Here is a 23,560-nt window from a genome sequence, read left to right as displayed (position 1 = left end):
CTTAGAAGTATAGATTAGTAAGGGATAATTATAAGAGTACAGAAGTGGGGTAGTTATGACTTAGAATAGAGGTGAAAAAATGAAGGACATTATCCTACATGAATAATGTTATTGATGATGATGATGATGATGATGAAAAGAAGGAAAATACTGATAAAGGAAGTAACACAATTAAGTTGAAGACAAACTCTTCAAGGGGAAGGTTCACTTTATATCTCTTTTCAGTGTCAGTAATTAAGTTTAATGGAACCATGATCTCATCAATTTCCTCTATTGGTACAGAATGTAGTACTTCCATGTCTTCTTATCCACATCATTCCATAAGAACTCCATGTTCTAAATGCCCAATATGATATGGACCTTTCTCTATGATGTGAATTATTGTTTTCATGTAGAGACAGTAATGAGACTATCCATTAAATACCTCTCATTCTCAGATAAAAAAAGTTTATTAATTGACTAATGACCATTTTTTAGTGTTAGGAGTTGATAGTTTAACTATCATCTTATTTGATCATATCTGAAATGTCATGGAATTCTGGGTGCCATACTTTAGGAATGACACAAGCTAGTCTATCCAGAGGCAGCTAAGCAGATTAAGTGCGACAAATAGGAATAGGAAAATCTGTTTGAAAAAACAGAGATATATAACTTTGAAAAGAAAAAAAATTAGAATCATGATGGGGATATGATTTCTACCTTCTTCAGTTTCCTTATCTAGAAAATGTGAATAATAATTTTTCCCACCTGGTTCAAAATGGTATTATAAAGAAGGAGGTTTGTAAACTCTAAGAGGTTATACAAATATTAGACAAAATTATTCAAATACTTAAAAAGTTGATATTTGCTAGAGTAATTAGATTTGTACTTGGTGTCAAGAAGAAAAACCAGGGCTAATGGATGGAAATTACAAGGAAGTTGGCTTTAGCTTAATGTAAGGGGTCTGTGTGAGAGACAGGGAGAGGCAGAGAAAGTTCCCCACAGTTTCTCACAGTACTGAGACACCCAGTACTGGAATGGAATGTTTTAAATGATTTTCAATTGTCCATCTGAAAGTGCCACAAATTGGGCAAGCTGACCTCAGAAGTCTATCACAACTCTAATATTTTAGTTTTCCCTGAGAGAGAAAAGATTGCTACCAAAGATGAATGAAAAAAATGATAATTTTTAAGTATTCATGATTCTTCTTCTAGGTCGAAATAAGGCCACTTATGGTACTGTAATGAAGGCTTCCAAAAAGAATTTTGCCCTTTCTCTTGAAGCTGTCTGGGTATGATTGACATAACCAAAAAGCTTTTGCCTTCCATGAAGAGCCTTAATAATTTTCACTTGTATAGACAGCTAGTTTGATCTGTCAATTTACACAGCAGGGCTGTTTCATTTCACAGAAATCTGCATGCAAGAATCTAAATTGCTTAATTGGGCATTTTTGCATAAAGTAAAGTAATTGCTTTGAATACATTACTCCCTTTTCTATGTTCCAGATTTGTGGAACCACAGAGCAGTATCATAGCTCCCATTTTCGATGACCCAAGGAAGCTTGCTTTATATGGGACAAGTTGCTTGAAATTCTCAACAGAAACTTTCTTTAGCACCATATTAATGAAAGAGACCTCTTCCATGCAGCATCCCACACCTCGATCATTCCAATGTTCCCTGTAACATTTAAAAGCCTAGGTATCTGGGCTGATGTCTTTCCCTCTCTCAGAATACAAGCTGTTAGGAGGGCAAAGGCTGAGTTTTAGATAAATTCCAAGAACTACTAAAAGACTTTACAATTGGTAGGTACTTAATAAAAGTCTGCTGAATTCAATTGTGTTAGTTGGGTCTTATCCCCACTTCATATAGGTTGTCCCAAAAGTCTTAATGCAGTTCTATTCTAGTAATAGTTAAAATGACACTAAATTTTTGGGGACACTTAGTATTGTGCCCTGTTTGCAACAGGCACTATATTTTTGTTCAATTAAACTAGGTGAAATGTAGAAATTTAATATAAAGTTTGTTTCCCCACAGAATGTACCTCAGTGCTCTGCATACAGTAGATACTATGTTTGCTGGTCTGAATTAGAAGACAGTTTTCACCTTGGGCCAGACCTGTAATTTCATCTGAGAAGGAAACTCCTGGTGTGGAAATTCCTTTCTCAGATACAGGTCAGAAATTTATCTCTAACTTAGAAAGAATCTTGGAGTTTTACCCTGAACAATGAGTGAATGAGAGTTTTACAGTGCTACAAAGCTAGAATATGTCAGAGGCAATAGTTTGGGATTTAGGTCTTCCAGATTCCAAGGCTAGCTTTGTATTCTCTCCGCTACTCCACATACTATATGAAATAACTCTTATGCAAAAATTGTATTTCACTCAGAACTTTAAAAAAAAGTACTATGCAAAACAGAGGCACTTGAGAAATATTGTTTAAATTGGTTAACCATGTCTAATTTAAACTTCACATTTCCTTTAACTTTTAGCCAAATAAACATAATAGGCCTACTAAGTGATTGCTGAATAAACATATCTGGATACCAACCCATATATATTAGAAAAATTTAAATAATGTGCCATAACTTATATGCTGAAGGAGACAATGCTCATCTCTGGAGCATGAAAGTCAAGTTGGCCCTGCCAAAATTTGTGCTATTAATCTGGGTTTTGTGATAGGGAAAGGACATTATGCAACAGACTATGTAATACATACATTAGAGTAATTGACAGGAGCATGTGACTGAGAGTCACATGGGAGCCTAAGGGTCAAGATCTGGGTAAAGGTTCTAAAGTCCCAACTGTCTGGGCACCTCTCTCCTGAAGGACCTTGGTTGGAGGTTTGAAAAACAGGTTTCTGGCTTTTCCTGATACCAAGTGAAGAGAGGAATCTTTTGAACTGGCTGCTGGCAGCTTGAACAGAAGATTGAAGACACACTTCTCCACTGGACCTGCTTGAACAGTTATCAACTGAAGATCCTGGCCCATTTGTTTGGACTTCACTTGTGAGATTTGGTTATTGGGGAAACATTGTTTGGCATAGAATAAGATGGTTTTAGATAGATTTATAGAAATTTGAGTGTAATATATAACTTGTAATAATTCTCCTAACCCCTTTTCCTTCCTCCACTTCCCAAACAATAAATCTAAACTTTTTATATGTTTCCCTCTTGTTTATTCCTCACCAAAATCCTATTATAACAGTTTCTAAATACTCAGTGGATCAATAAGAATTTAAGTGTCTATTATGTTCCAAGCACTATGATGAGTTCTGAGGATAAAAAGGAAAGGGAAAAAAGTCAGAGTTCACAGTCTAATAGAGAATAATAAGTAAATAACTATGAACAGATAATATTTAGTTGTCTATCATTTTTGTACAGAGTTGGTGGCTTTATAAATAGCAAATATATATTATTATGTCCATTTAATTAAATATTATGTAAATATAGTATATCACTATATACACGCACACATAAATACAGAAAGATAGATACATGGATAGATAGAAAGATGAAAGTTAACATATACATAACTATATACATAGATGGATAGACACATAAGTACACAAATACATACAAAGAAACAGATGGATGAATAGATGGAAAGAAAGAAAAAGGAAGGAAGGAAGGAAGGAAGGAAGGAAGGAAGGAAGGAAGGAAGGAAGGAAGGAAGGAAGGAAGGAAGGAAGGAAGGAAGGAAGGAAGGAAGGAAGGAAGGAAGGAAATGAGGGGAAAAGGAAAGAAGGAAGGGTAGAAGGAAAGAAAGAAGGAAAGATGGAAGGAAAGAAAGAAAGAAGAAAGGAAGGATGGAAGGAACAAAGGAATGAAAGAAGGAAGGAAGGAAGGAAGGAAGGAAGGAAGGAAGGAAGGAAGGAAGGAAGGAAGGAAGGAAGGAAGGAAGGAAGAGGAAGGACCCTGAGAAGAAAGGTATGAACATAAAGAGGGATCAGGAAAAGCTTTTTGGAGAAGGTGAGACAAAGCTGGAACTTAAAGGAAATTAAGGAACCCAGGAAGCAGAGACAAAGAAGTTAAGAATTTCAGGCAAGAGGGGCTGTCAGTGAAAATTCCCAGACCTGAAATGGCCAAATATTATCTTTGTTTTGGAGTTTCACGGTTTTCTTTACTAATAAATAAAAGCATTATTGATCACAAATGATAGCTATTTGGCATTGTGTTTACTGACTGTATTCATTACCTTTTTTTAAACCTTTACCTTATGTTTTAGAACCAATATTCTGTATTGGTTCCCAGGCAGAGGAGTGATAAGGGCTAGACAATTGAGATCAAGTGACTTGCCCAAGGTCACATAGTATCTGAAGCCAGATTTGAACCCAAGATGTCTTGTCTCTAGGCCTGGCTTTCAGTCCACATAGCTGCCCCTGATTGTATTACCTTTTGCATCATTTCACGTCTTCTCTTAATTGTTAACTTTTGGTGAAGTTTCTTCTTTTCTTGCTTCAAATCATTTTCCAATTTGTGTTGAACAGAAAGAACTTCTGCCTGAGCTCGAGCCAAAAGTGTTTCCATCTGGTCTTCATCTAAATACCCAGCTCTATATGAAAAATGTATACAATTAAAACCATAGTTCCAAATTCATATTTCAGACAGAAAACTAGTTTTACATTAAATTTTATGGAAGTTACAATTTTTTTTAAAGTGAGGCCATTTAAGAATAAATGATAAATGACTTAGAGTTGGCCTGCTCAAATTGAGTCCCCTGGTAGTATAGAGATTGTCCTGATTTCTCAAAGTCAACATCCAAGCTCCAGCAGGCCCTACCAAGAAAAAAACGACTTCTAGTACAGCCCCAGGGAGAATCTATGAGGCTGTCATATAAGGACCACAATGCTCAAATTGGAGAGGCTCCCAACCAGAAGTTTTCTTCTCATGGGATAAATTTTATTTTATAGTTTTGATCACAACAACTAAATCATAAAACGATCCATTATGTCATGGATGCTCTGGGCTCACTCTTTAAAGGGAAGATACCACATAAATGAACTTGTGCATCCTAGAAGGACTGAAAAAAGAATCCTTGGCATACACTCAAGTGAGGAGAAACCTGAAAAACTCAAAACTATTGTCATTATCACTGTCTTCACAAAAGATGAGAAAAATAAACTAGTTCTCTGATTACTATTTTCCATTCTTAGTGACATTTTCATCTATTCACTTATTAACTAAATAGTGTACACAATAAGAGAGTATTGCCAAAGTTGAAGGGTAATCCAGTAATTTGCATTAAGGCACAGATTAGTGATTACTTTTTTTTTCCTTCTAAGGTCACATAACTAGTTAGGGACTAACTAGTTGGACTAGAATTCCTAGCTACAAGGACTTGTGTTATCCTTAAATATTTTCAGAATAACAGTTCTCTATGACTTTAAGTTTCAATATGTTAGCAGTGTTTATAGTAGTAGTAAAAGCAATAGGAATGAAGCTGATGACAGGCATTTATAAAGAACTTTAAGATTTGCAGAGAGATTGTATCAATTATCTCATATTTTCCTTACACATACCCTGTGAAGTAGATAATATGGATATTAATTCCCTATTTCATAGATAAAGAAACAGTTGTAGATGAGGTCATACATCTTAATAACTCTTAATCCAAACCCAGTGTAAAATATTCTACAGTCTATCAACAGCAGCAACAACAATACCAACTTTGATTTACTAGCCTTTTTGATTTCTAAAATTCCTTGCAACCATCCTACCAGCTTGGTAGTATTAAGTAAGACCATTTTACAAATAAGCAAACTGTAGCTCATAATTTAAATGACTTGCCCAAAGCCACAGTCAGCTAGAGATAGAAATAAGAAATTACATCTCTGACTTCTAAGCCCAGTATTCTTTTCATGATCTGAATCTGCCATAATTAAAAGCAGCCTCAGGTACCTAATAGATTCTGATTCCCTAAAGTTATTTTATCTCCAAAGATATTCTATGATGGTACTACTGAGTCACAGGAACTAAATAGCTCTTAAAATTGAGAGGGACTTTAAGAGTTAATTTGCTACTAGGCAGGGATGATATTAACACTGATATTCCAGATTCCTTAGTAATTTCTTCAAGATCCTATAGCTACTATGGAAGTGGGACTGGAACCAAGGTTTCTTGTTTCTTACTGAAGGGCTTTTGTCCACTACAAGAATGTCCTTCCTCTTTGAACTGATAATTACTTGACCCATTCCTGGTCACCAGGAGTATGAAGAGCCATCAAGGATTAGAGTCAATCACATTTGGCCCTTCTGACATACCCAATCTTAATTCCAGAAGACCCAAGTTTAGATTCCCAACTATGCTAACTTGATGCATGATATTGAGGAAGTCTCTTATCCTCCCACTTTCCCCATGTGAAAAGATTTGGAGCTAAAGTAGATGGCTTCTTAACTTCCTTCTAGATCTAAATCTATGAACCTATGATGTGAAAAGGCATCAGAAACTTGTCATTACAACACTGATAAAATGTAAATAGAATTAAATAGGGCTTAGGTAATCATGGATGATAGTAATAACCCATTCTTGGGGAGCTCCATTTTTTAGGAAGTCGTCCATGAGCTCAAATCTATCCCCAGTTAACTTCCATCTATTATTCCAAGGTTTGTGCTCCATAACTACTAAAAAAAATGAATAGCACAGATCACTGAGAGGTTAAGAGATTTCAATAGAGACATAGATAGTATTGAGCAGTTTTGATATTTGAAACCAGATCTTCTGGCTTAAAGGCCAGCTCTTTGGTCAGACTTTTAAAAAATAATAAATAAAATATTTTTCAAAATAACTTTCTGTGTAATTTTTAAAAACTCTTATCTTCCATCTTGGAATCAATATTGGGTATTTTTTAACAAGGCAGAAGATCAGTAAAGGCTAGGCAATGGGAGTTCAGTGACTTGTCCAGGATCACACTACTAAGAAGTACTTGAGGATATATTTGAACCCAGGGCCTCCTATCTCTAGTCCTAGCTATTTCTTTATAATTTTAAATTTTACAAAGCACTGTCCTTGTGACAGTCCTGTGAGGTAGGTAATGAAAGTGTGAAGATCACCATTCACCAGTAAAGTAAATGAGACTTTCAGATATGTGACTTGCTTTAAATGGCACATCTAATTTATGTCTGCCAGGAATTGAACCTGGGTTCAAGAACAGTCATTGCTCATTCTGATGTACCATTCTGCCGCTCTAGGGAAGTAACTGAATATAAACATGAGGACATAATGAAAATATCACATTGTTAGAGCTAAAAAAGAGTTTCAAAATAAACTACATCTGCTCATAACATGGATGAGACAAAAAGCTCTTTGAAAGTTGCCATGATGTCTAAAAGGGTGTCATGAATAAAAAACCAAAGATATCCAAATGAGCAAATAGAAATCCCCAAATCTCCCTCTGCCCCTGTCCCATCCATCTACCAATGTGGAAGAATACCAAAACAGCAGAAAGATAAAGTTTGAAAATGGAAGAACTACACCTCTTTGGACAACAATAGTGGGAATCCAGTGGATTTGATGCTCAGAATAATGAACTGATGTGTAGAATGCCAGAGATGGGCTAAGCCTTAGAATACAGAAAAGAAAAAGTATCAGTTGGAATGATCTTTGGAACAAAAGACCTAGAATGTAAGATCTGGAAAAGGTCTTATAAAATATCCTATGTCAGAGTTTGGAGGGACAACAAAGATCTTTCATAGTTTCATAAAGAAACTAAGTCATAAGAAAAAGGAATTCCCCTTGATTATATAGATATTAAGTGAGAGACTTGGGTATAGAACCTGCATATTCTTATTCTAAAACTGGGGCTCTTCCATAACTCCATTCCCCACTCCCCACTTTGCCCAGTTTCTTAGTTAGAATTAATTAGCATTTTCTGAAGAGAAAAGGATTATAGTAGTCCTCAGCATCAAGTTAGGAATTAGTACTCATGAATCTAGTATTAAAACCTAGGTTCTAGTCCTGGCTCCACCATTAATATTCTATGTGACCTCTGGTTAGTCATTTCCTTTACCTAGACCTCAATTTCCTCTGCAAAATGAAGAGAACGAACTAGCTATTTTTCAGGTAGCATTCCATAGTGGATAGATGGACTACTGGGCTTAGAATCAGGAAGACATGGCATTAAATGTAGGCATTATATGACATTGGGCAAACACTTAACATAGTGTCTGGTACATAGTATGGTGCATAAAATATTATTGATTGACTACAATCACTTTTCCTCTCTAAATCTATTTCTTTGAAAAAAAGAATGGAGATGCACAGATTCCTTATGTGGAACTTAGCTTTATATTTATGATCCTATAATACCATCCAACATTAAGACTTATGTGATTAAATGATTGATATTCACCCAATACTTTTGCATAGAATTTATAATATGACTTAACATCTAATGCCTTTGCCCATTAGTAACCCTATCACTGATTCATAAGCCTCTTAGAATTTTCTATTTAAGGACCTCCACAGAAGAATGAATTGACAAGAACATATCTTCTTTCCTGGGTGACGATTTTTTTATTTCATGGAAGTTTCAACATTTAATTACCTCTCATTTTTGTGGATCAGGCTTGTTATCTGAGCTGTTGCTGTGTTCAGAAGGCTTTGGTTCCATGTTTCTAATGATTGTATGCTTTGTATCAGGTATTCTCTATAGCCAAATCGCTTACTCAAGTGATATTTCTTATTAGCTTGTAAAAAATCCATTAATTCTTCAATATTCTCCTATTTGAAAAAAAGGAGAAAGATACATGTAATTTAATATTAGTATATTTTCTAGTTTGTTATCAGATTATAATAGGTATCGATGAGCATTTGTAAAGTGTATATACTATGTGCCAGGAATTGTGCCAAGCTCTGTGGATAAATAGAAAAAGTAAAATCAATCCTTAATATCAAGAAAATATATACTCTAATAGGGGAAGATAATATGAAAATCCATAGATACATACTAAGATACATACAGAATACATTCCAGATAACCTTAAAGAAGGCCCTAGTAGCTGGGAGACCAGAGAAGTCTCCTTGCAGGACATAGCGATTGAGCTAAGTCTTGAAGACAATTCAGGAACTTGAAACATAAAAGAGAGGGGAGAGCAATCTAGATATGGGGAATAGCCAGGATAAAGGAGAAAGAGAGAATCATGCTCAAGGACCAGCAAGTGTGTCCAAATGGTTGTTCCAACAGGTACATGAAATCGGTCAATATAAGAAGTAGGCAGGGTGTCAAGAAGCAAAAATACATTGATAGGTAAGATGCTGTCCATGTCCTCAAGGAACTCTCTCATTTGTATAAGGGATTCAACTCATAAGTAACTCAATAAATAGAGATAGCTACAGAATCCTTGAAAGTCAAACTCAGAGGGAAAATACTGGGGTGTAATTGACACCTTCAAAGACCACCTTCAAAAAGTGGGATTTGAAAAAAAAAGTGGGATTTGTGCAAGCCAGAAAAAGTGGATGGCAAGAGCATTCCAGTTATGGGGGACAGGCCATTAAAAAAGTACAATATTTTGGAACATGCAATTTCTTGTGCAAGCAACAGCCAGTTAGTATAGATGCATCAAAAAGTGTGTGGAAAGAATATAACATTTAAGATGAATGCAATGGTAGGAAGAAGTCAGAATGTGAAGGTCCTTAATTATGAAACGAAGGACTTAGCATTTCAACATTCAAGCCAATAGGGAGCCACTGGAGTTTACTGAGTAGAGGAGACCAGTTTGTATCTGTGGAAAATCATTTTGGAACAAAAGTTGGATTGGAATAGAGGAACCTGTTAGATGAATTAGAAGACTACTGCAATGGTGGAAGCCAGAGGTGATTAGGACCGTTACTAGGTTGGTAGCTGATATGTTAGCAGAAAAAAAAAAGAATTATATTGTGAAGGTAGTGATAAGTATACTGGAAAGACAGGATGGGACCAAGTTCTGAATAATTTGTATTCCATCTCAGAGCTAATAGAGAATTTTTGACTTTGAGTAGGAGATGGGTGGATGACATGGGCACACCTATAATCCAGAAAAATATTATTTACATTGCATTTCATCATATATTTTATATTTAGATTTCTAAATATTATTTTAATACTACATACTCATGCTGCTTTCACTTTGACAGAACATTTTTCCAATGACAATCTTAGGCGGCATTTATTTTAGGAATAATAATGATAGCTGTCATTTCTAAATCACTTTATGATTTACAGAATACATAACATATTTTCCCTCATTTGAACCATATAATTCCCCTGGGAAGCATAGAGTTTAGGTAATAGCAAATGAAGAAACCAACAGGGAGTATATAAGTAAGTTGCCAGAGGTCACATTACCAGTATACAGCAGGCCTGGAACTCATGACCACTAAATCTTAGTCAATCACACTTCCGTAAAGTTGTTCAAGTACGAAATGAAAAAAAAAAAAACATATATAGCTTATACATATAAGGTATACACAAAACAGGCCAAGAAACAGCAAAAATCAACATGAAACCAAGGAATTCAAAGTCAGAAGGCAGAGAATGAGAATTTAGTGACTTGTCATTATAAATAGGAATTTTGTCATCTCTGAGAAAATCCTGTTGTGCATGTCTTCCTATGTGGATTATGGACTTGACAGAACTACTAAGAGACTCCTAGGTCCTATCTGGATGGGGTTAAGAGATCACAGGAGATTTCTTCTGACCAGAGGTCCCAGAAGAGCATAGTGGGAGTTAGAGAAAATAGCAGGTCAGTGATGAACTGGGGAAAGTTCACCTTCAGTGCAGTTAAACTTTGAGATTGCATATTGGTGGATAGTCATTGACAAGCTGAATATAGCAGTGGGGGAAGCTGGGTCATGAGATGTGAATGGCATTGCCATGGAACCATGGGAAAGGTGGTAGCAGAAGCAATGATAGATAGATGATATGGTACTGACAGAAGTTTATGAGTCTGGGGCTGACTGAACAGAGAACTACTCTAGAGAAGAAAAATACCAAGGAACAAAACTCCAGATACTTCACCCTAGTTTGACTGTACAGATTTTGATATATTTGTGTTTCATGCAGAACTATCACCACAGATATATAAATACAGATTTATCTCCTTATTAGAAAAGAAAGTTAAAAGGCTTTCTCTTCACTGGCTTTTGAAATGAAGAACAATGCATCATCGCAGCAGACTGGAAGGATCATTGCAAGAAGATATCTAAGAAGAGGACTCTAAGAAGGCAAAGAAGACTTCTACTCAATGTTGATCCATTGGAAAGTGGGAAAAAGAGAGAGAAAAGAAAGGCCACTTTCTTCTGAAATTGTCTGACTACATACAAGCTTGAATTATTCTCATAAAGTTCAGAACTGGGTCCTCTAACACTTCTTATTCTCTGTTTTGGATATGTTGAGTTATAGAGAATATCTATGTGGGGAGATCCAAAGAGCAGTTAGAGACCCAGGACTAAACTCAGAAGAAAGATGAGGGTAAGATCCATAAATTTTGATGTTTTCTTCATAGAACAGTTGAACACAGAGAACCTGATAAGGTTACTGAAAGAGAAACTGTAGAGAGAAGGACTGGGAGAAAGACCTGAGATGCTTCCATGGATAGAAGATATGGAAGGTTTAGTAAGTCAAATAGGAGAGCCATGACAGAGAAAACAGAGATCATGTGGCAGATGATGTCAATTATGTCAAATGCTGCAGAAGGCTCAAAAGGATAAAAGCTGATAATAGACCATTCAATTAAGCAATAAAGAGGTCTCAGGTGATGTTAGAGAGAGATGTTTGAGTTTGGTTACATTATAAAGGATCTTAATCCTTTATTTAAGTAAGTAGGAGGTGAGAAAATGATAACAAATATAGGCAGATTTTTCCAGGAATTTGACTCTGAGTCCTAATGCAATTGTGGAGTTGAGAAAGATAATTATACTACTCAGAGTGAAAAACGAATCCATTGTGTTTTATTTACTACATCCTGCTTATGTCATATTTGGAGTGTTATCTTCAGTTTCGGGTATGAGATCTTAGGAAAAGCTTTGTCAATTCAAGTGCCCCATCAGGGAATCAAACTGATGACAGGACAATAGATCACAGGAACTAATAACGTTTTAACTTGGAAAAGAGAAGACATAAGAATGACAATAGCTTTCTGCACCCACATGGAGCCTCCATGTGAAAAAAAATTAGATATCGTCTGCTTTTCCATAAGGAATAAAATGAGCCAATGTGTAGGAGTCATAAGGGAACATAGTTTAGCTCAATTCAAGAGGAAACTTTTCCCAAAGAGCAGAGGAATGGCCCACCTCAGGAGACAGAACTTTCCATTACTAGAGGTCTTTATGTAGAGGCTGAATGACCTCAGTAGTGTACAAATTAACTTTTGATATTGTGCGGGCTCTTCTATTAATTGCTGACTCTGATTTCCCAACTTTGAACAAATAAAGATTAAATGAGTTTTTTTCACCAAATGTAGTGAATTCAGTCAATTGAGTACAAGATTTTAAGCCATATATACTGCTTTGATTGTTCTATTGTATTTTTAATTCTATGGTTTTTAAGAATATATTTTATTGTAGAACATACAAAAGTTGTAATTTAACTTCTACACTATTAAAGAGCACGCTTCAATAATAATTATTGACATTGAATTTGTGATTGATATGGGAAAATCAAGCATTTCAAAGATCACTCAAGCTCAAAATTACACCTGTTTTTGATAGAAAGAACTGGGAAATCATTGCTGCAAAGTAGTCTAATTAATATTCAAAAAATAAACAAAGACATTCAGGTTACAGGTTAGTAGAGATGATAATAATGAATCCTTTACAATGCACCTTAACTATGTTGAAGTTGCAGAAATATTGAGAACAGTAAAAAAATGTTAACCATTGCTTTGAAGAAAAATGCCTGTCAAGGCAAGACAATACAAAGACTAGATTGCTAAAGATTTTTCAAAGGTTTAATTTTTGATTATATAACTCACTTTTCCAGTCAAGATTACAGTGAAACCATTGTCAGAAAATTAGGTGAACCTATAGAATTTAACTATTTTTGTCAAATGGTAAAATATCTAATTTAAGACATATTTTGAGGGTTTTATTTTTTACTTTCCAAAAATCTGGAAGTCTTATACTCTTTGAGGGAATGAACTATGATAAATATGACATAATGAGAATACTGAGGAAAATAATTATTCTATAATTAATGCAGATAAAATTTGGCAACATGACCTTTCACTATGCCACATGCCATGAAAAATTAAGAAGTTTTTCCAGGAGATACAGATAAATGTGCTACCATGGACTAGGAATACATTTTATTTAACACCATTGAAAACCTGTGGGCTATAATCAAGGCTAGACATAGAAAAAAGGAGTTGATGTCAAAGGTATGATGTGTTTATAAGAAAAGTATGATAAGTTTTGTGAAGGAAAATTAAAGAAAATGGACCAAATTCTTATAAACTTAGTGCCAAAGAATGTAAAAGAAGTGATTGCAGAAAAATAGGATATGTTTTATATTACAAGTTTTTTATATGTAATAAGTTGTAAGGTTTTTATATGTTAATAAATATAATTATTTTACTTGGACCCTACTTGTATTTGTAGGGATGCTATGGAGAGTATTACCATTCAGGTATTGATTAGACAAAAAGACCACTTAGGCCATTTCCTCTTCTGATATTCTTGATCCCATAATATAGAAACAAAGGAGTGGAGAAGGGAAAGGGGAAACTTGGGGGGAGGAGAAGGGAAGGAAGATTAATGAAGAACAAAGAGAAATCCAGGTATGGTGGTAGAAAAGAAGGAAAGAAAGTGAAAGAGGGAGGAGAGTGAGAGACAGAGACAGACAGAGAGACAGACAGACAGAGACAGACAGAGAGAGAGAGAGAGAAAGAGAAGGAATGAGGAGAACAGAGAGCAAAAGGGGGAAAGTAGGGGAAGGGGAAAGACAAGAGGAACTATTGAAGGAAGAAAGAGGAGTTAAGAAGTTAGAGACAAAGATAGGGAAAGGTTCTACAGCAACCACCAATAACAACAAAAGGGGTGAGTACAAAAAAGAGGGGTGCTCAGGAAGGACTAGAAACTGGTGTGAGGGCTTGCCAAATCCTTTTCAGGGCTGCTCATCAACTTTTGACCCAGCTCTCACCTGTGGCTCCAAGAAGCTATAGAATGTACTGCAGCCACACATAGGTAATTTCTTTCAGAAGATTAACTGAACAAGGTTAAGGGTAACAAGCCTCACACCTGAGTTTGGGGGATGTCTACCCCAATTATGTGAAGACTTTCCCTGGTGGAATAGGAAGATGAGAACAGTTTGTTCCAACAGAAATGATGGTGGCTGAAGCAGGCTCTGTGAAGATGCTAAGGTCATCCACCACATCCTGACATCACCAATTGCTCTGGCTTTTGTCTTGCCTTTAGACTTTGACAACTCTAGAAGAGACAGTGTGGATGGCAACTTTGTGCAACTCTGCCTCCCTCAAAATAAAATTCACAAAAACATCACTCTCTGATGTCATCAATCCTCTTCAAAAATGAAGGATGAACAAGTATAAAAGATCTTTCAACAATGGCATTTAGAGAAATATTTTTGAAAATTGCTTTATTTTCAGAATGAGGTCACTTTTTATGACATTACCTGTATTTTAGAATAATCCTGAAGAAGCATTTTAGTAGTTTCCAACTTTAGGTCTCCCTTAAGAACAGCACTTTTTATCTGTGTAAAAAAGATGTTGTGTAGTTCATTCCTTTGGAAAATTGCCAATTCCCTGTAAGCTTTTGCAAAATCTTCCTCCCGTTTGAGTAAGAGTGACTTCCTCAAGTGGTCCTGCTCCCTTCGGTGGAGATTGTGCAGCAGATTCCTGTATTCTAAAGCAGACTGTTGAAAGAAGAAAAAAAAAGTCTACTTCATGTCTGGCATATGAAATTGTTACCTTGTAATTACTGTGAACAAATCCCCTAAACTCTTTGGGTATCTGTAAAATAACAAGGTTGGACTAGATTAAGTGAAAGTCCTTTTAATCTCTGGATCCTGCAATCTCTTATAATTTTTATTTCTCTTTTAACCCTTTCCTGAAAATTCTGATATAGTCCCATGCTCTTTTAGGAGCATGCATGGATGTCTGCCTTATCAGGTGTTAATAAATTTCCCTTTGTCTTAATATTATTTATTCATGGATGCCTTGCTTAGTTGCTCTGGAGACCATATTTCCATCTATTGTTAATATTTCCCTTGTTGGCTTCTGTATTTGTTCAAACACCTCAACTGAGTTTTCTTCCTCCAGAGATCTTTGGCAATTTCAGTATTTTCCCTCTTATTTCCCTTTTATATTGCTCATTTTTCGACTCTCTTCTTTTCAATAACTTTCCCTGTGGGGTGGATCTTTTTTTTAATTTTATAATATTTTATTTGATCATTTCCAAGCATTATTCATTAAAGACAAAGATCATTTTCTTTTCTTCCCCCCCCACCCCCGTAGCCGACGCATGATTCCACTGGGTATCACATGTGTTTTTGATTCGAACCCATTGCCATGTTGTTAATATTTGCATTAGAGTGTTCATTTAGAGTCTCTCCTCTGTCATGTCCCCTCAACCGCTGTGCTCAGGCAGTTGCTTTTCCTCGGTGTTTCTACTCCCACAGTTTGTCCTCTGCTTATGAATAGTGTTTTTTCTCCTAGATCCCTGCAGATTGTTCAGGGACATTACACCGCCACTAATGGAGAAGTCCATTACGTTTGATTATACCATAGTGTATTAATTCGTCTCTGTGTACAATGTTCTCCTGGTTCTGCTCCTCTCACTCTGCATCACTTTCTGGAGGTCATTCCAGTCTCCATGGAACTCCTCCACTTTATTATTCCTTTTAGCACAATAGTATTCCATCACCAACATATACCACAATTTGTTCAGCCATTCCCCAATTGATGGGCATCCCCTCGTTTTCCAGTTTTTGGCCACCACAAAGAGTGCAGCTATGAATATTCTTGTACAAGTCTTTTTGTCCATTATCTCTTTGGGGTACAGACCCAGCAGTGCTATGGCTGGATCAAAGGGCAGACAGTCTTTTATCGCCCTTTGGGCATAGTTCCAAATTGTCCTCCAGAATGGTTGGATCAATTCACAACTCCACCAGCAATGAATTAATGTCCCTACTTTGCCACATGCCCTACAGCATTCATTACTTTCCTTTACTATCATGTTAGCCAATCTGCTAGGTTGGGGTGGATCTTAAAGTAGTTTCCTTCTATGTTTTGCTATTACTATTTCACTGGCCTCAGTCTCTCTGCCTAACATGGCTTCTGAGGAAGACAAAATATATATTCTGTTCCCAGAAATGAGACAGATGCAGTGGAGAGATACAAAAGAAGTAGTAGGTACATTATTAGGTACTTTTCTCAAGGACAGTGCCATCTAGATGAAGAGAAAAATATTAATGTAGAAGAGATCAGTAAGTGAAGCACACTAAAATAATCAATGTTACAAGTGTAGTAAGAATGTATAATCCAGACTGAATTGCTTGCCAGCTTTAGGAGGGGGACAATTTGGATCATATTATTTTGGAAAATGTATATGGAAATTTGTTATTATATGTCATTGGTAATACATATAATTTAAAAATGTATATACATATAAGATTAAATTATATTAAATTCAAAACCTCAAAAAAGTATATTAAGAGACTTAAAGGAAAGGAAAGGACAGCAAGAAGTCTAATAAGAAGAGCTGGAAAAAAGCTTCATGGAGGAAGGAGGTGTGACTTTGGATCAAAATGGAAAGAATAGGGTATAACATCATAGATTTAGAGTTAGGAGATCTCAAAAGAAATTGAGTTTAATTCCCTCATTTTGTAAATGAGGAAACTGAGGATGAAGAGATGAAGGGACCTACTCAAAGTCATTATCTATTATCCAGTCATTATCTAAGGCAGGTCAAAACCAGATCTTCCTAACTCCACATTAAGTGCTCAATCTACAGAACTGGCTCTTTCCCTCAGACTTAGTATAGTGACACATGGACAAATGCTGTTCTAGTTCCCTCTTTTCCTCAGTCCTCTGACATTCTACACTGAAACAGGTAAGCAATATCAACACCATATTTGGCAGATAGAACACATTCAAACAATGAGAAGGCAGCTCAGGATTTAGTGATGAAGGACAGTAGTTATTTCATCAAAGTCATCTTCTTAGTTGATGTTATCAAATGTGACAAGCATAAACCATTCATTTTTAGGTTAATAGGAATGAACGGTGGAGAAAAACACACTATTAAGCTTCTCACCAATGAAGTAAGATTGTAAGTTTAATTAAATTCAAAATAACATTTCATATACTTCTGTGGAATAATATTCATGTCAGAGATTGGATAATCAAACAGTGCTAAACTTTACCACTTACTAATTGTGATTTTGACTAAGCTTCTTACCCACTCTCAGTCTCCTGATCTGTAAAATGGAGATAATATCTGCATGATCCATCTAATAAAATTGTGAAAAGGAAAGCACATTGTAAACTCAAAAAATTATAGAAATATAAAGTATAAGTTTTATGTTAGTAAATAATATCATTATCTTCATTGAGTTTGCATATTACTATAAGGTATTCTGTAGTATAAGAGGGAAAGCCCTAGATTTTGAGTAAGAATTCCTCTGCTTCTTTCTATTTCCACCTTCTGTAAAATGAGGATTTTGAACTATCTGAGGTCCCTTCTTGATTTAAATCCTGGAATCCAATTAACTTTTCTCTAGGCCCCCATCAAAAACTCTTACTGGGAATCAAATCCTGCATATTTTGAGGTTAGTCTTTCTACTATCATAACCACTCAGAAGATGGATATAGTACCAAAAATAAGCCTCAAAAGTTTTTGTGGTATTAAGAAAAAGAAATGAAAAGATTTATCAAGTGCCTATTATGTGCCAGGAATTGTGTTAGTGCTGTAGTGACACTGTCTAGATAGAGGACAACCAAGGATCTGAAAACCACCACCATGTGATAAAAATATGATGTAGGGACTAAAGAAGAGAAAATTCTTAGGAGTAGCTATGACAGCTGTCTATATGCTTGAAGGGATACCACATCTTCTGTATACCTCCAGAAGGCAACCTTGAAGCATTGGGACATAATAGGAGGGCTCATTTCTCCCCAACATAAGGAAAAACTTCTTAACAGTTAGTGCCGCCCAATAATGGAATGGGCCACCTCCTGAGGCAGGGAGATCTTTCTCAGAGAAAGTGTTCAAATAACAGATCATGCTGGGATTGGGATGTTATAGGAAATGCAGCTGAATTCATTGGAAGGGGGAACTAAATGATCTTGAAGGATTCTTTCTACTCCAACAGTCTTTGATTTAATGATGACTCATGATTCTGTGAATTGATAGTATTGGTTCATAACATTTTCTTGGAACTGCTATACTAAGACCATCCTTCATGTACCCCATTGTGTCATGGAGATGTCTCTTCATTTTCAAAGGTCATGCCAGCAGAAAACAAACTCTAGTAGTTTCTACTGAGCTAAGAAGGCTTCAAGCAGTAATGGACCCTGGGTCTGTCATCTATGCTCTAAGCTAGCTAAGTTTGAAGATGCTTGTTACGGAAATGTCACCAACCCATCAAGTCATAAATTTTCTTTTGGAGGAAAGGGGAGGCAGAAACCCATAAAGACTATCTATATGTTATCTGATATTGATATAATCTGTGTTTTCAGACATTACCTACAGTGAAGGAATATTCAACCCTTCCTAATTTATGTGATGCTTTTGAGAGGCCATTGATTGGCAACTCATTCCATTTGTTGGATAAGATGATTCCTGTGGATTGAGCACTGAACTTGAAGCTAGGAAAACCTGGTTTTGATTTGCCTTAAATAATTAATTACTGTATGACTCTGACTGGGCCACTTAGCTTTTCTGATCCGGAGTTTCCTCATCTGTAAAATGAAGAAGTCAGACTCAATATTCTTCTGTGTCCTTTTTGGCTTCAAATCTGTGACCTTATGTCCTTTTCTTTCCATTTAATTCAAAGTGACACCTCCTCCTTGAAGTTTTTTCAACTATTCTCATCAGTCTGCTCACCATAGTTCTTTCCTTCAAGTTTTTACTACACTAGTAACATTGAATCTTTTAGAGTACTTCACTTAAGTGATCTCTTCTGTGTTAATATTTTCTCTTCATCTAGATAGTAACCTCTGTGAGGCAAGTGACTATACCTAATGTTTATTTTATATCTCTCTAATCTATCACTTTTCTGGACAAAATATGTATTCAACAAATACTAAATTAAGCAATTTCTGAGAATTCTCAAGTAATGGTAATGACATACTTCATGTTTGTGGTGTGTTAAAGATTCTAAAGCACATTTCTTGTTATGAATTTATGAGGTCTGGGTGCAGATTTTATTAATCTTCTTTGAACAGAGAAGGAAACTGAGCATCAATCAGAAAGATAAAGAGATCTGCCCATTATTATACAGCAAGTAAATGATAAAACATGATGTTATTGTAGGTTTCCAGATCACAAATTCAGTGTTATTTCATACCCTACTCTCTGGACATCTAGCCAAACATCATGCTGCCCTGGGACCTTAGCTTGCTAAAGGATTCCAGTTTCAAGATTTAACTTCCTACTATCTGGCCATCTTCTTGCCAACTTCCTTGGCATTTCCTCCCCCTATCCCCCAATTATGGAACTAAGAATCAGGATCACTGTCATTTTCCCAAGTGGTATATGTCTAGCTACTCCCTTATGGCTTGATTCATCTTTACTGTGTGTTTCTGTTTACTCTTTCTCCTTTTTTCACCACACTCCCTTGTGAGTTGTTTCCCTTACTAGAACCTAAACCTGAAGATTAAAGGCTATGTTTGCATTTCTTTTTTGTATTCTCAGTGTTTAAGAAATTATTTTTTTCTATTCATTCTTTCGTTACAACAGGATTTATAACTGTTATAGTCAGTATATTAAAGTCTCCAATAAAATCATAGTTCAATTCAGGCAAGGATAGATCAATACTGGCAAAAATTAAAAAAAAACAACAATCTTTGTTTTCTTGAAAGATGAGAGAGAGAAAGAGAGAGAGAGAAAGAGAGAGAGAGAAAGAGAAAGAGAGAGAGAGAAAGGGAGAAAGAGAGAGAGAGAGAGAGAGAGAGAGAGAGAAAGAGAGAGAGAGAGAGAGAGAGAGAGAGAGAGAGAGAGAGAGAGAGAGAGAGAGAGAGAGAGAGAGAGAGAGAGAGAGAGAGTTTCCAGGGAAGCCTTACTTTTACAGGTGACTTACTCTCTCACTGACGCGCTTCAGCAGCTCCTCAGCTTCCTCCATCGCCACCATCTCCCTCTGACACTGAGCCTCTGTTTTCTTCCTCATCTCCAGGTTGCACTCCGCATTCAGGGCCACCATCTTTCGATCATATTCTTCTTGGACTTCGGTCTCCATCTTGAGAAATTGCTTTTTGAAAACTGAACTCATCCTTTTCTCCATGTGAGGTGAAAGGTTGCCACTGAGAATCAGGTTTTTCAATAACATACCAATTATATCTTTGCTAATCTGCATGCGACAGGCCTGTAAGTCCACATCTGCTCGGGTCAGGGTAGCTATCTCCATGCTGGGAAATGGAAAGAGAAGTGTTTAGACCCTGAAATGACATGTGATTTCCATTAGAGGTTGAAGATAGCTTTAAGCATTATAGTTTGTATCATTTATGGGGTCCTTACAAGGTGCAAGCCCTTGGCTAGATGTATGGGGAACTATAAAGAGATGTAAGATAGGGTCCCTGCCTTTGATATTCTTACCATGCATCTGGAAGGACAAAAAGGCACTTTCAAAGGTTCTAGAGAACCCTGGAAGACATTGGCGTGGTAGTCATAATAAATGCTAGCATTTATATAATTGAAAATTTGTAAAGCATGTGTGCGTATACATACAGACATACAAATATGTCTATCTGTGTGCATGTGTATATATGTATATATATATTTCTTCTTTACTGCATTATACAAGGTAGATCTATGATCATCTACATTGTACAGATGAGAAAATCACTGATTGTGGAGTCAGAGAATATGGGCTCAAATCCCACCTTACTTAGGACCTGTGCTATCTTCATCAAACCAGTAATTTTCTGAAGCCTCCATTTGTTTATCTTTAAAATTAGAGGATTGACTCTTCCAAATTAAGAGCTATAATCCTATAGTTTCTATAAATGGGATGGCAATTTAGTTCAGTTCATCTCCTGACAAAGGAGGGATATAACCAGTAATCACAGGAATATGGAGCTTGGAGGAAACTTAGAGATCACCTGTTCCAACCCACGCATTTGGTAGGTCAAGAAATAGGTCCAGGGAAGAGAAAGGACTTGCCTAAGATCATGCAGTAAATTAGTAGCAAATTATATGGGTAGTCTAATCTATGTGTTGAGTGGGTCCTTTACAGTTAACATTCAAATATTAAATTTGGACAAAGGATGAATCCCTCCCAGGCATTCTCTCTTCTAGACTCACAGGACAGGGTAGGTCCTACTTCTAGGAGTTCACTTGGTTGACTGATTTGCTTTAACCTAACAGCAATATTTCATGAGAATGGCATCAACTTATTAACATATTGTCAAGATGGAATATTCAATAGGCTCTCTTGCATACTAATTACCATAGCCTTTGTGAAGCTATTACAGCTTTACTCCACTGTGGACTGATTGGGAAAGCCAGCAATTACTGGTATGTTGAGCAACTAATCAATCCAAAGGTAAATGTGTCACCAGAGGAAAATGAACTGGAATCTAGAATAGGAATTCCAATTAAAGAGCTTCTGAAAAAACCATTGGCCTGAATGTAAATGCACCCAATCTTAAACCATAGCATGTTTCTTTATATTGATTTGGTTGATATGGTTGAGACTATGCATATAAGATATACACACTATCACTCATGATATAAAATTTTAGTACTATATATAGTATTAAATATATCAATATAAAATAAATATAAATAAATAAAATATATAAATGATATAAATTTAGTACTATACGTAGTACTAAGTATATAAATATGAAAATAAATATAAATAAAATATATAAATGATATAAATTTTAGTACTTTGTATAATATTAAAAAATTTATCATATATAATATTATACATATTATATATTGTGGAAGAGGTAGGTGCTCAGTAGATAGAGCACTGGACCTGGAGTCAGGAAGTCCTGAGTTCAAATCCAGCCTCAGATACTTAGGAGCTATGGTACTTTAAGCAAGTTATTTAATTGTTTGCCTCAGTTTCTTCATCTGAAAAATGAGTTGGAGAAGGAAATGGCACACAAGTCCAGTATCATTGCCAAGAAAAACCCAACAGGCATCTTGGAGAGTTGAACATGACCAAAATGACTGAACAACAACATTGTATACATCATATACACCAGTCTCTAAGACTGTCACTTATCAACAAGTTGCTGAACTGCTTCATAGAGTTTTCCATATTGATGAAATCACAAATCTGGGGCAAATAAACATGTAGAGATATGCGTATGTGTATGTATATGTGTATGTGCCTGAATATATAAATATGTATGCCCCACTAATAATACAGGTTAGGTATACATATGCCTATTTGTTTATATATGCATTAATAGGAATACATGCAACTATATGCATCATATGCACAAAAGTACTTTGTGAGCCTTAATGCACATAGAATTTGGAGCTACTGTTTTTCAAGTTTTTTGATAATTGCTTTATTAGTGAAATATTAATTGAATACATATCAATCAAAATCTACATATAATACATGCATACATACATACATCTATTTGTGTGGTAGTGTATGGAGTATAGTGGATAGAAAGCTGGTCTCAGACTCACCAAGTCCTCCATACTAATTCTACCCCCGACAACAAACTGCTTTGTGTGACCCTGGACCTAAACTCTTAGTATCTAAGACCACTCTCTAAGACTTTAAGAATCCAATGCATAGGAAATAGTTGAACAAGATGTGGGATATGATTGTAATGGAATACCACTGTGCTAGAAAAATGAAGAGTTGCATGAACTGATACAAAGTGAAGGAAGCAGAACCAGGATAATATTATACACAGTAAAAGCACTAATGTGTGATGAACAATAGGGAATGTCTTAGCTCTTCTCAGCAACACAGTGATCCAAAATAATTCTAAAACACTTATGAAAAATGCTATCCACCTGTGGAGAAAGAACAGATGGAATCTGAATGCATATGAAAGCACACTATTTTCACTTTATTTTCCCCCTTGGTCTGTGTCTTGTTGTATATAATGACTAATAGAGAAATATATTTTGCCTGATTGTACATGCATAAACTATATCAAATTATTTATCATCTTAGGGAAGGGTAGAAGACGAATAGAAGGAGATAGGGAGAGTATCTAGCTATATCTAGCTATATCTAGCTATACTTAAAAAGTGCTTTGGATATTCCAAGACTACTGTGCTCAAAACTCTCTATGTTGGGATCTTAACTAAGAGCTAATTAGAATAAATACAGAATAGGGACTGTATAGAACTCTGGCTTCTTGGATTTCAATCCTGCAGTATTGCAAGTGTTGGCACCTTTTTCATAGTATGGAAGACGCATCTCCATCTGGTATGATTAAGGAAAGCACCA

At 35.9% G+C, this 23,560-nt stretch overlaps 1 protein-coding gene across 2 annotated transcripts in view; it reads right to left on the bottom strand.

The window, feature by feature from the left end:
• The window catches only part of EVC2 (EvC ciliary complex subunit 2), a 209,632-nt gene that overhangs the window by 88,191 nt on the left and 97,881 nt on the right, over nt 1–23,560 (bottom strand). For both annotated transcript variants that reach the window (XM_007496745.3, XM_007496747.3), the window contains exons 10-13: nt 20,210–20,534; nt 14,582–14,821; nt 8,519–8,694; nt 4,369–4,528 (exon numbers count right to left, since the gene is read on the bottom strand). In XM_007496745.3, the coding sequence (XP_007496807.3) occupies nt 4,369–4,528; nt 8,519–8,694; nt 14,582–14,821; nt 20,210–20,534 (901 nt within the window). The remainder of the gene's footprint in view (nt 1–4,368; nt 4,529–8,518; nt 8,695–14,581; nt 14,822–20,209; nt 20,535–23,560) is intronic.

The sequence above is a fragment of the Monodelphis domestica genome, chromosome 6, assembly GCF_027887165.1.
Source record: "Monodelphis domestica isolate mMonDom1 chromosome 6, mMonDom1.pri, whole genome shotgun sequence".
Taxonomy (NCBI): domain Eukaryota; kingdom Metazoa; phylum Chordata; class Mammalia; order Didelphimorphia; family Didelphidae; genus Monodelphis; species Monodelphis domestica.
Note: the sequence above shows the minus strand (reverse complement) of the source record. Positions and strands in the feature narration are given on the sequence as shown.